This window comes from Epinephelus lanceolatus, chromosome 4, assembly GCF_041903045.1.
Source record: "Epinephelus lanceolatus isolate andai-2023 chromosome 4, ASM4190304v1, whole genome shotgun sequence".
Classification (NCBI taxonomy): Eukaryota; Metazoa; Chordata; class Actinopteri; order Perciformes; family Serranidae; genus Epinephelus; species Epinephelus lanceolatus.
Window position 1 is genome coordinate 47,318,539 of NC_135737.1, and position 13,259 is coordinate 47,331,797.

The following is a 13,259-nucleotide window of genomic DNA, read 5'->3' on the forward strand; positions in this document are numbered from 1 at the left end:
TATTAATAAAACATTTGGGTCTGAAGCCTTGGACGCCCAGGACTAACAACACCACTGAATGACTGGATTTAAATGATGAAGATATTACAGGATGATCTGCCGTGTTCCTGTAGATGAAGAAAGGCATCAACTTTCTACCTGGTATTTTTTAGCAAGTAGAATCTAAAATCATTTTTTTGATTCCAGTGTTCACATTTACACAGAATAAATTAACACCGGTTCATACAGAGGATGTTACACATTGTATTTATGCATTAAAAAGATTAAATACAGCACTATAGAGGCTTCATTACAACTAAAAATCATCTCATAAAACACAACACACAGTCAGTATCAACAGTTTACAGTTGTAACTGAGAATCTGCACGTGTTGGTTTAAATGTATAAAGATGTGAATATAATTTAAGGAAAATAATTTGTATCTCTCTTTAATGACCACTTATGAAACACATCATTTTGCTCTTTTACAAATGTCGACACACACATGTGGATCTCATGCTGCTGCCTGTAAATCATCAAGGGTTTAAACACAAGTCTTATTTTGTTTAAATCCAGATAAATGACCTCAGTGTGAAGTTTATGACACGGCAACATGTGAAGTGATGCAGTTATCTGTGGTGTTGTTCTCTTCCCCCTGTGATGCACATTTATATAACCAAACAGATGACATGATGACATGTAGAGTCCAGCTGTGATGGGTTAATAAGGGAAAACCTTTCATTTGATCGGAAACATCAGGGTTTCTTGTTTACATCGCAGGACGATAATGTACTGGAACATCTTAGAAACAGCAGAGCTATGAATTTCACATGCACGGCTTAATGCAACACAACTTCACACGCTGTAAGGAAAGGGCACGACTCTCTCACAGTTATGATGATATCAATAATAATGACTTTATTTCTGCAGCATGAATCTAAAAAAGGTCTCAAAGTGCTTCATGAAATGCACGAAAATAGAACATTAGGAAAAAGACTAATAATTCAGTGACAATAATAAAAACTAATGTCAAGAGCTGAGAAAACACCGAGCACAGAGGCCCTGCAAATGATTTCCACAAAGTAAATGAGACTATTTTCACCTTAAAGGCTACAACTTGGATATTTGACCATATTCAGAATTTAATTGTGAAATTCACGCAGGTAAATAAAGTGATTTTACAGAAGTATTCTGCTAAATCACAGTAATATATGGGGTTTAACGGTGAGGTTAGGGTGAAATAACTGCATCATTTTAGCATACTGCTAAATCACAGTAATCTAATGTACATAAACTGTGAAGTTACCGTTAAATTCAGTAACTTTACAGGAACATACTGTTAAATCAGTAATTTAACAGGCTTTAACTGCGAGATTACAATTAAATATTGTGACTTTTCAGAAGCATGCTGCTAAATCACAGTAATATACAAGCAGAACTACTAAGATCACAGTAAACAGTTGTCAGTTCACAATAATTTACTGTAAACACGATACAGTAATTTACTGTCAATGTACGGTTGAATATTTTAGTGTGAACAAAAGGGAACACCAAAGTTACAGATCACAAGTCAGGCACTAAAAGGGAAAGCTTCCCGATAAAAATTTGTTTTACCCAATGATTTAAAAACAGGTAACGTCCTCGCCAGTCTGATCTCCTCAGGCGGAGAGTCCCAGAGCCTTTAGGTACCCGCCCTGACCTGAGGACGGCTAGTGAGGCTTGAGACTCTCAGGTCACGTAGGACCATCATCAGAACCATGGGGAATCATGTTGAGCTTTAAAAGTAACTTAAAGAACCTTAAGATCAGTTCTGAAGTTAACTGGTAACCAGTGGATGGATTTGGATATCTGACCTACGATTTGTCCCGTCCTGCACCAGCTGTACCTGAACCACCGAAGATCTACTGAGGCATGTACACAGTGCGTCACAGTGGTCGAGGCGTGAGAATACAGAAGCAGTAAGCATTTCTAGGTGAGAAAAAGACACAGCTGATTTAATTGTGGTAACATATCTCAGGTGGGAGCAGCGTGAGATCGTTGACATGTGGGTCAAAGTTCAGCTGAGAATCGCTGAGTCCACAAACCTGACTTCGCTGCAGCTACTAACCCTCGCTCTGTATCAACCTGTCCACGGTTTCTCGTCGCTATCACTTTATCCCATATAAAACCAAAAGCTGGTTGAAACAAGTCCGGGCAAGGACTCGCTTGGGGTGTCGAAATACATTCTTGGAAATGTGATGAATCACTGAGGTAGAGGAGGAGGAGGAGGAGGCAGGTTGAGGTTTGACGGACACCGCAGAGAGCTGACACTTCATCGCTGAGCAACTTCTGGAATGAAAGTCATCGATTGATCGTTAGCAGCACACGAGAACACGAGGGTGGGATATTATGCTACATGTTCACATAGAGAGACTCAACATAACGTGTGCTGTGACGTTAGCATGATGAGTCTGACTTTAAGTGCTAGCAGGGAGCCTGTAGTGTGCTATCATACAGTATAATGTGTTAGGAAGGGTTAATATGAAGCCTTCTACCACTCAACACTGTGTATGCTAACATGTTAGCATGAGGCATCAGCTCCCAGAATAGTGGACACCTACACGTTAGCTTATTGTATACCAGTGCTACATGTACCACACATGGTGTTACTATGATACCTGCTATCAACATGTCCTGTGCCATCACTGAGGCCTAGCACAGCATGCTAACGTGCACAGTGTATGCTAAGGTGTTAGCATGGAGTGTACATTCACATAGAACAGTATATGCTAAAGTGTTAGCATTAGCTGTGAAATCATTTAGCATGATGAATGCTAAGTGATGGTATATGCTATCACTTAGGGACTGTTTGTTATTTATGAGGTGATGCAAAAGGGTGGAAGCACGTCACATAACTTTTTAAGCACTTATGTGAGGCATACGTGTTTAAATTGTTTTTTTGTATTAATTTTACTTCAGATTTTTAAAGAAAACATGCTGGGTTACTCCGTTAATAGATGCCAGGAGCTGTAAAAACAGAAATTATTGATTGATATTGAAATTTGCAACTGTCCTTGGACACATCATGTGTGAAGAGCGCTTCCATTGGAAAAAAATATCACCTAATCTGAGCTAGAGATAGTATCTTTTAATTAAATTTAATTAAAACCACCAAAAATAAACCAGCATGCACTGCAAGAGTGAAAACACCGAGGCTTTTTTTTTTTAACTCTGCAATTTCATCTTCAGCTTTTAATTTTCAAACATCAAAGAGTACGTTTTAAAAAATTAATTCATGGTGGAGGGAGGGTCATGGAGGAAAATTATTTGTAGCATCAGGGAGGGTCAAAATTACAAAATAAAGAAAAAAAAGTGACACCTCTCCTTTCATAAATAAAGAACAGTCCCTTATGAATCTGAATATCTTTCAAATACTGGTGTACCAAGAATAATACAATGTTAGAATAGTGCACTTCTTGAAATAACACAAAAGAATGACATTTTTAAAACACATTTTATTTACATCAAACATTTCTGTATGACACGTAAAACACATCTACAGCGTCACAGTATCTCATATCATAGCATGTGTGTGTTTGGGCAGTTTGAAGCTTGCGTCAGTGTGGCTGTCAGATCCGTCTCATGTTCACGGACCATTCCCCGACATGTCCTGACCTGGTGTGATCGGCTGGAAGAGAAAGAAAAGAGAAAAGCTCTTTAACAGCAGTCTGAGAATGTGCAGCACATACAGGACGCTAGCTGTACGTTGATATTTGCAATATTAATTAAATATTTCACATGTAGGTCTAATTACTACGACACATTGATTAATAATGTATTATTGTGCAATAGTGACCCATTGAAAAAAACCTACACACACGTATACATCCCATTCTGATCATATGGACTAATTACTGCAAACACACCACTACTGCGAACGTCAGCTGTCTTTATTAACGTCTTTATTTTGCTCCATTTGCTGTGCGATGTCTTTGCGGTCAGCACAGAGGATGTTGTAACACGTCTTGGCAGCTCTGCAGAAACAAAAATCACTCCAAAGATTTAATCTGGTTGAAACCGATTCAAGAATTTAAAAAGGTATAAAAATACCTCAAAAGATAAAATACAAAACATGTCAGGCGACATTCAGAAAAAAAAAAAATCCCACAACTCATTCAGAGCTTCTATTAATAAGCGTGACAGATGAAAGAATTGACAATGACAGCATCATGGCTTCATTTAGACACGACTGTAAGACGGCTCTATTTCAGCAGCGGGGCTCTGAAGAGGACGCTGGGCTCACTGTACTGCTCCCACATCACTGCTGTATTTATGACAGGGAATAAACTGTATTATTATACATTTTGATGCAGTTAAATTTAATATGTAGTCATGATCCTCATAAAGCAGACAACTGCCAAAATGCCATTAAAGTGTAGAATAAAAGCTTCCTCCAAATCCTCTGATGTCAAATGACAGACATGCATCATCTGTGCACGATGAACCATATAGATTCATTTTATATTGAGATGTGTTGGCACTGCAGCTTGGGTCATGATCTCTGGTCAGCACGTTATAAACTGTTTTATTCTTTAATTCGAGACGTGACCTAACAGAACACGCACAGAAGCAAAAAATTAAAAATGGTTAAAATCTCATCACTGTTCCGTATCTTAGCGTCACACAGGCGCCACAAACATGATGTTGACATCAGAAAATAAATAAAATATGAAAGTGACAAATTAACTTTGACTGAGAGTTCAGAGGCCTCGACCAGGTGACAACATACAGCTAAAACTTGTGAATGTGAATTTATTTGGACTTGAATTTTAAACATGACAAAGAGAAGTGGAGCTGAAACACAGGAACAGATGAGAAGAGGGTGCTGTAGGAAGTGAGACGACAAGGGGTTAAAAATCAACACAAAAAAGGCACGTGAGTGACTGAACTGTGCTGGAGTGTAAAGTGTGACTGCACAGTGTGGCAGGGGCGTCTCTAGAGTTTGAGTCCTCTGTACGGGGGTCCAGGATGATCCTCCTTTGACGAACAAGCTCTATTCCGTTGCTCTTTCATGCACCATCGCATCTTATTGACCCTTAAACATTTTTTTTCCTGAGATTAATTACAAAATTTGCTTTTTAAATATTAGTTGTTGTTAGAAAGAAGCATTGAGTAGAAAACTCTGCAGCTGCTGTTATTTAAATCAAGAGAATTGTGAGGTGCTTGTACTCGAGTATTTCCATTTACTTTATACTTATGTCTCTGTAGAGGAGCGTACTTTTTACTGCACTACATTTATTTGTTTGACTCACACTAAAAAAAAATGACTTAAAATAAAGGAGTTTTTCTGCAAAAACAAAATTACGTTTTAGTCAGTTGACAACTTATTTTAAAAGTTGGTCAAAACCCAAAACATTTTTAAGTGCGATGGAATTAAAATAAATAAGTTTGATTATCTTAAATAATCTAGTCTGACCACTAAATGTCGACACAACTTCTGGATAAATATTAATTTGGTTAATTAAGTTTTTTGAGGTCAAAGTGAATCATGTCTGTCTAACAGAGATCATAAACGCCTCATAGGATTGACTCAATAATACCAGAGTTGGAACGATTTATAAAGTTGCATGCAAATTGTTTCCTTAATTTTTCAAAGTTGAACCAGTGGATTCATTTTTAGAGTTCAGATCGGAACGACAAAACTTTTGATTAACGATGTTGTATTATTTTCAGGGGGTTTAATGCATGAACGAAAAGACAGATTATTACATCAGATGCTTTTTATTTTTATTTTTATTTTTAGGCCTATTCTTATTTTTGAAATATACAAATAGCCTGTATATTTAGATTAATGAAACATTTGGGGTGAGGCCTCGGACGCACAGGCCTAATACGCCACTGCAGTGCGGTATTTAGTCGCATTTATTTAAACTTCCCAGGGTGGGGTCCAAAATTTTATTTACTTCTTAATTATCTGTATATTATGTTGCTCTTGTTCCATTTACAGAATCTTGTCAGATTTAAATCTCACTGAAGCACAGCTGCGACCAGCGATTTTCAAAAGCGATTCATCGTTCTGTCAATAAAATGTGATAAAATGGTGAAAAATGTTTGTCGTAATTTCCCAGAGTCTTTGGTGATGACTCCAGAAGCCTTGTTCTGTCTGACCAACAGTCCAAAACCTTTAAATATTCAGTTTAGTCGAATGCATGACGAAGACAGGCGTCAGATTCTCACATCTGAGCAGCTTAAAAACGTCTGAAATGATTCATTGGTTGAAATAGTAGCAAATGCATTTTTGTCGATTGACCAGTCAATAAATAAATTAATTGTCACAGCTCTCAACAACAGATTCAGATAATTTATAAAAAAGTGATTTCCATTGTAGTCACAGTGTCTCATGGCTCGTTACAGGAGCCGTGACGTCTTCTCAAAGGCCTCAGATTCAGTCTGAGATCTGCTCATGTTATAATATCTGGTGCTGATCCAGCTGCTGTGTGACATGCCCATCATCATCATCATCGCCATCAAATAGCTTACAGATACAGTCCTTCAGGAACTCGCCAGCTTGGTTGAAAAAAGGATGAGAAACCAAAAACCCCCAAATCAAATCTGTGTGTGTGGACACACAATCACATGCGCACAGCTTCCTGGTATCGAGGCTGTTGAGGCAGAAAATGATCCTAAATGTTGACCGCAGCCAACGTGCTTAAGCTCTTTTCCTTCAAACATCCAAAAAAAAAAAAAAAAAAAAAAAAAAAAGTGTTTGCAGCTTTTTGGGTTGACGTGGCAGCAAAGTGTTAAATGTTGATTCATCAGGGGGATTTCCAGCCTGTCTTTAAATCCAACATGACCCGGAGCAGGACGACACCGACACTGCGGAGGAAACGGGCTCTGCCTCGGACCTCCAGTCGGCTCTACCTGGGCTTCTGTCAGGTACAGACAAAGGGGACACATATAAATGCGTGTGTGTGTGTGTGTGTGTGTGTGTGTGTGTGACTGCTGACACATTGTTGGTGACATTAGTCTCTCTCAGATTAATGAGGTTAGTGTGTAGTCTGGTTAATCTGCTGGTGTGATGTGGCTGTGTGCACAATCCCCAAGCTCCTTTAAACTGGCCTTAGCCTGAGTCAGAGAGGACACACACACACACACACACACACACACACACACAGACAAATCGTGCTGAGAACAAACTCATCGGCCCCACCTGCACTTTTAAAACCAACCAGATTGCAGACAAAAGTTTGGCAGCTGAAACACAGACAGTGAAAAAACTAACAAGAAAAACAATGAGAGACTGGATGTGCCCCAAATTCTAAATCTCTCCAAGTCGGCCGAGCTACAGTACTGAGAAGCGCCTCAGCAATTTCAGCTATGTGGCGAGTAAATACGCCCCAGGTGCACCTATGGCTTCCCGGTGCCATAGTAATGGGCATTAACCAGTGCGGGAGGGCCCACGTGGAGCTGCGACGCCATCTTGTTTCACCGACAGACTGGAAGGAAGGGGTAGTGAACCCCTCTGCAGTGGGAAGAACCGCTAAACACACACACACACACAAACAGACATTACAGACATGCTGACAGATACTGTAGGCAGCACACACACACACACACACACACGCTGACCAGCTCTGATTATTGATGAGTGTGCTTCACCCGCCTGCAGCTGAGCCGAGGCGGGTGGTGTGTTGAAGGGAGTGGCAGGAAAAACTGCAGAATGGTGACTGTAAACTCAACACGGAGAGAAACCACCCCGCTGCCGCAAAGAGACGTCTAGGCTCGTCGCCAGCCGTCTGTCGCCTCATTTGGCGCTTTTTTCTCGACGTGGCAATCGATCTTTCCGATCAATAATTTATCTTTCTTATTTACCCAAACGGGCTGATTCCTTAAACGTGTTCCTGAGGCGCTTTGGGCGTAACCCTGCAGCAACTCATCGTACACACCCTGCCCACATACACTGTAACTATCACACACTCAACTCCCATTTGACCAGATTGAAGTCGTCCACTGGGAGTCTGCTGCAACTTCCACAGTCCGCCTTAACAAAAATCCACCTTAAAAGGGACTTTAATCAATCATCAGCTGCCTGCTCGCGTTTGGAATCAATCGATATTTGAGTGGAGGATATTTTGAGTCACAAAAGCTGCATTTACACAACTCTGGGATTCAAATACTGAAATCTGTGACACTGGCTGCTGCAGGATCGCAGGTGTCATCACAGGTTTAACTGCCTGCCTGACGCACCTGAGGCCGACGGCTACAAAGTGCCCACTCAGTCAAAGATTAACATTTTCCTTAAATCCCCCTTAAATGCTAGCTCAGGTCAGAATTCAGCACACAGGCTCTCCAGATGCAAACCGTGTCATCTCCATCACGTCAGGAGTCGACGGCGCTGATCGGCCTATATCTTTTTTGGTACACAAAAAAATTCAATCAACATTTGGGCCGATGAAGCAGCTGTCTGTCTGTCTGCCCGTCTATCCTCCATGTCTGCCTCGGCCATGGGGACACAGTGTACAGACAGTCTGCGGAGCAGCCGAACAATGGAGAGCAAGCCTGCAGCCCCTTTTCGAGCTTACCGGCTAGACACTAACTCGCTCCAGGTTAGTGTTTGTTCACCGAACTGAACAAATAAAAAACGATTTTGAGGCGGGGAGATGGCAGAGACAGAGAGAGACGGGGCTGACAGAGGCGTTACATAAGAGAATTGCTAAAGCTTCAGATTAGCAGCGCAAAGGGGGTTCAAGTTAAAATCCAAATTAGTTCATTAACATCAGGACGGAAGCTTCTCCACACGAGCCCGGCTGATGCAGAAAAACAGAATGAAGCATCTTTTGCAACAAACGAGCACGACACATCCAGCTGCCATCAGGGCGAGAAATGGCGCCGAAGGAGGGAAAATGATAAATGTACTTTTCAAGGCGGAGAGCGACGTCGAAAAGATCAAACTAAATGAAGCCTCAGGGTCACGATGATTTGAGACGACAGCCACAAAGAGACAGAACTCAAGCATGTCTGAAATCTTAGTCGTAACATCTGACACAACATCATCTAACACCCCAAAATATGTTTTTCATATGCATCTCTGCAGACCCTGACTGCACACATCAGCATGACTAACCTCCCAGCACAATCCCCACTTCCTAAAAACTCAGATCCACAAGTGCATGGAGTTTAGAATCCAGTTAAACAAAGGGGAGCGTCCATGGAGAGGAGTTATCGTCAGTATTCACGCTGCGCCCCATTAAAACCAGATATTAGCGACGGTGTGATGGGCCTAAGTCAAATATCGATGAATCATGCTCTCAAGGAGCTGCTGCTCAAAAATATGCTGCAGATGGATCTCAGGAGAGTGAGGGCCCCCTGAGAGTCTACTGCAAGGTGCAAGGGGAGGATGACATGCTGATCTAACCCTTCAACAACCTGTTGGAGAGAAAAGAATCTCAAGGCTCAAACGAAAATGTGCCGCCATGTGCCTCTTCACCACTGTGACCAGCTGAATTGTTCTCAGTCAGTGAGTGGGGCCGTTGTTAGTCTCAACAGCACCGTCAATCAACAGTCATACAGATACATTTCACACATGGATGATGGATGGCGGTGATGTCGTCGTCGTCTGGAGGCAAAAGGCGCCGCCAGTTGGTCACACCAGACGCCGCTAGCTGCTCTGTGAGTGTGTTCCCACTGCCACCTTTACATTTGTGTTAGCATGAGTGAGTGAGCTCCGACATCGCTGAGGGTTCACTGAGGTCAAGCACATAATGTACAGAGCTGTCATGGTCACGCTCTCAACATTACTCTGTGCTGCTCTCAAGTCAGAAGGGTACACACACACACACACACACACACACACAGATAGCCGACAGGCCCGCTGGAGAAACAAAGAGCTATCACACCGACAGAGGCGTCTTTAGCGAACAGTGTCCACCGGGATGTGAAGCTATCACAGCAGCATTAGCACCTCTCATTAGCTTCTGATGCTAACCAGCTGTTGAGCTATTTCTTTAGCACCTATGGTAAGCTAGCGGCTCAGGAAGCTACTGAGCGTTGGCACTGGGTTCAATTAGCATCAGACTTTTTGTGATTGTTATCAGTATGCTACTGCTTTGCTAAATACTTAGCATGGATGCTTAAATCTGGACGTATTCAGTATTTACCAGACGTCATCCCTCTGAAAACATTTAGACCGCCAACATTTAAACTATCCATTGAAAAGCAGAATAAAAGGCACTGATGCTACGTTAGCATGAGACTACACCAAATGCTTCAGTCTATATGTGAGCAGCTTTGACATTAAGGTTGGCGATGCTGACTGACTGATATATGAGGTTCAATTCAGGCAAATATAAAAGGCTGATAATTAGTTTAGCCGTCGGTTCGAGGCTTCTGCTGCTAAACGATTGTTTCCTGTCGTCCATCGAGATGCCTTAGCTCATCTCGCCTTAACTTTGTCACATGACCCCTAAAACAGCATCCCTGCCACTACATCCGCATCCTCTAGACCCCAGAGATGTACCGCTCCATCTGCACTATCCACTCCATCTACATTTCATCGTATGCGGCGGTGCAGCAGACGGAAAAGAGATTAGCCCAGGTGACATGCAACATACAGCAGGGTGTGAGCCAAAGTGAAATGTGTGACATGGTGAGCGTGTGGTGAACGCCTTAGCTCACTGCGCCATGGCCTCCCGCCTCTGATCGCCATTGTTCGAGGCGGGAACGTGTGGGAGACAGTGCTGGCCGTGCATCCCTCTCAGCTCCCGAGAGCCTAACCCGTGGACATGAAAGCACAACGTCACAAGTTAGGGTCTCAGGGACGGAGAGAGATACGTCTTCACACGGACTCCTCCACCTCCTCACACAGCTGCTTTCAGCCCTCCCTGGGTTTCGACTCGCTCTTTGTTCGCCACCAAAAGAATTCTTGCATGTTCCTGAACAAGAGAGCTCCCGTGTACCGAACTCGTCTTCAAGTCAAATGAGGACTCAGAGCGTCTGAGCATCTCCTGCATACAGAGCGAGCTCTGCCCGGTACAGACATGCAGCTATGCATCCGACACACACTCTTAAATTACATGCATTAATTGAGCACACACACACACACACACACACACACACACACACTGCCATCTCCACTGCCCCCATATGTATTGGTGAACATACAACAAGTGCAAGCCTCAGCCAGACACAACATTGGCCAGCCTCCCCCCAACTCTCTCTGTGTTTCTCCCCCTCCCCCACCTCAGCTGAACAATACAGCACTTTGAAAAATGCCTCCTGCCATCAGGTACAGAGCCTGCTGCTGTACAGGATGCAGAGAGATCTCCCGCCGTTGCGGGGAAAATCAGAATCAGACCATGATTGCTAATCACTGCTGCGGACACACGAGACAAAAACCCTGCGTGGACGCATCGATTACAGCGTCGAAATCTGAAACAATCCCTCTGACATGATGACTTGCATGCTCGTCCGACTGTCACATCTTTCGCTGTTAATAAAATCATTCAGTGCATGCTCTATCATTACCAGCATAAATCCCCTGTTCAGCATGGTTTCTAAATCCTCCGGAGAGGCTGCACGGAGAAAAGACGAGCCAGATAACAAAGCTCCACGGCTCCTTCATGCTACCATGGTGGTCTAAAGCTTAGGAAACAGATGGGTAGCTGAGAGGGAAGTGGAGAGGAAGAGTATTCGTTAGTATCGACTCACCCTCCCCTTCGGATCCAGGATGCCCCTTTTGCCCGTTGTTCTTCTCGCTCGTTTCCTGCTTGGGAGGGGAAGAAAAAGAGACAGAGAGAGAAAGAGAAAGCTCAGATTTTTTTAACTTGCAGCACGCCAACAAGATTCCAGTTATGTGCAGAGGAAGAATTTTTTTTTTTTTTTTTTTTTTCACAAGAAAGCAACACAAGGAAGAGGTCCGTCCGTCTGTCCGTCCGGCGAGCTGCTCAGAGTCAGGCGAAATAAAACGGCGTGAGAGCGACGGACGGAGACAAGAAAGAGAGGCATGAGGATGGGTGGTAGGACCGAGCCGGAATGAACCATGTGCATGCTCTCTCTCCCTCTATCTCTTCGCTCTCTTGTACACACACACACACACACACACACACAGAGCGACACACACACACACACACACACACACACACACAGTGAGAGTGAGCAGTCTGGGGAAGAGAATCGCGAGACAGAGTCGGCGAAAGGATTCCTCTTCCCAGAAAAGGCTGAAAGGGAATTGTGATACTTAAAGGTTAGATAGAACAGGTACACAGCAACGGAGAGTGTGTGTGTGTGAGACGGAGAGTGCGTGTGTGTGTGAGACGGAGAGAGTGTGTGTGTGTGTGTGAGAGACGTAGACGGAGAGTGTGAGAGGTAAAGAGAAAGAAAGGTAAAATAAAAGAGCGAGCATCGAGCCATGGAATCAGTGCTTGCAGCCGGGGCCACAGTGCCTGTGAAGCATACCAGTATGCTGCCTCACCGAAGGGAGGAGGCGGAGGGGGGGGGGCTGCACACACACACATACACCACACACACACACACACACACACACACACACCTACTCATACACTTGCATGCATTGCATACACAAAACAGTGCCACACTCATTTGCCTTTCTTGCACTCGAGCCTCTACTTACTTTTTTTACCCAAACCTGCAGGTCCGAGGCAGGTTGGCGAGGGAACAAATGCACACACACACACACACACACACACATGCACTTTCACACACGCACACTCTCTCTCTCTCTCTCTCACACACACACACACAAATCCAAGTTAAAGGACAAAACGAATGCGCCTGCTGATCTCTTGTCTCGCTCCGCTTTCTCTCTTCCTCGCCCTTTTCCTTCGCATTGTTTTCTCTCTCTTTCAATCACATGCAGAGCTGGAAAGGAGGGAAGACAGGAAAAAACCATAACCCCCCCCCCCCCCCTCCCCAATATTAGTACTCCACCTCTTTCTCTCAATCTTTCCTTTACTCTTTCTTTTCCCCCCTCTGGCTCTTTTTTTTTCTCCTCGTGTTGATCGGCAGGAGGAAAAGCATTTTTTTTTTAAATGAAAAAGGGGGGAGAGAAATATCATCCATTAATTTGCCTCACAGCTGTAATCGCTTACAGCCAGAGGCCCACTTTTCCTCTGTATCAGACGAGAGAGAGAGGGGGAGAGAGGTGAGGAGGAGGAGGGGAGGGAAGGAGGGAGGGAGGGAGGTAGAGAGAAAGTAGTCCTCCTTTCGTTGTTTTTTCCACCTTGCCGTTGTCCGTTTTCCACCCATAAAACAAATCCTCTGTTCTCTTCTGCATGCATGCAAAA

The 13,259-nt window shown here is 43.4% G+C and overlaps 1 protein-coding gene across 14 annotated transcripts in view; it reads right to left on the minus strand.

The window, feature by feature from the left end:
• Positions 1-871: 871 nt before the first annotated feature.
• LOC117259519 (uncharacterized) overlaps positions 872-13,259 on the minus strand; it is a 157,579-nt gene continuing 145,191 nt past the window's right edge. For 8 of the 14 annotated variants that reach the window (XR_013491005.1, XR_013490998.1, XR_013491004.1 and 5 more), the window contains 2 exons: positions 11,665-11,719; positions 872-3,646 (listed from right to left, as the gene is read on the minus strand). Coding sequence is in view for 4 of the 14 variants with exons in the window: in XM_078167390.1 (XP_078023516.1) it covers positions 3,538-3,646; positions 11,665-11,719 (164 nt within the window). In the remaining 10 variants the exon portion in view is untranslated. Of the gene's footprint in view, positions 3,647-11,664; positions 11,723-13,259 lie in introns of all 14 variants that reach the window. The other 6 variants (XR_013491003.1, XM_078167389.1, XM_078167387.1 and 3 more) reach the window with 2 other exon arrangements.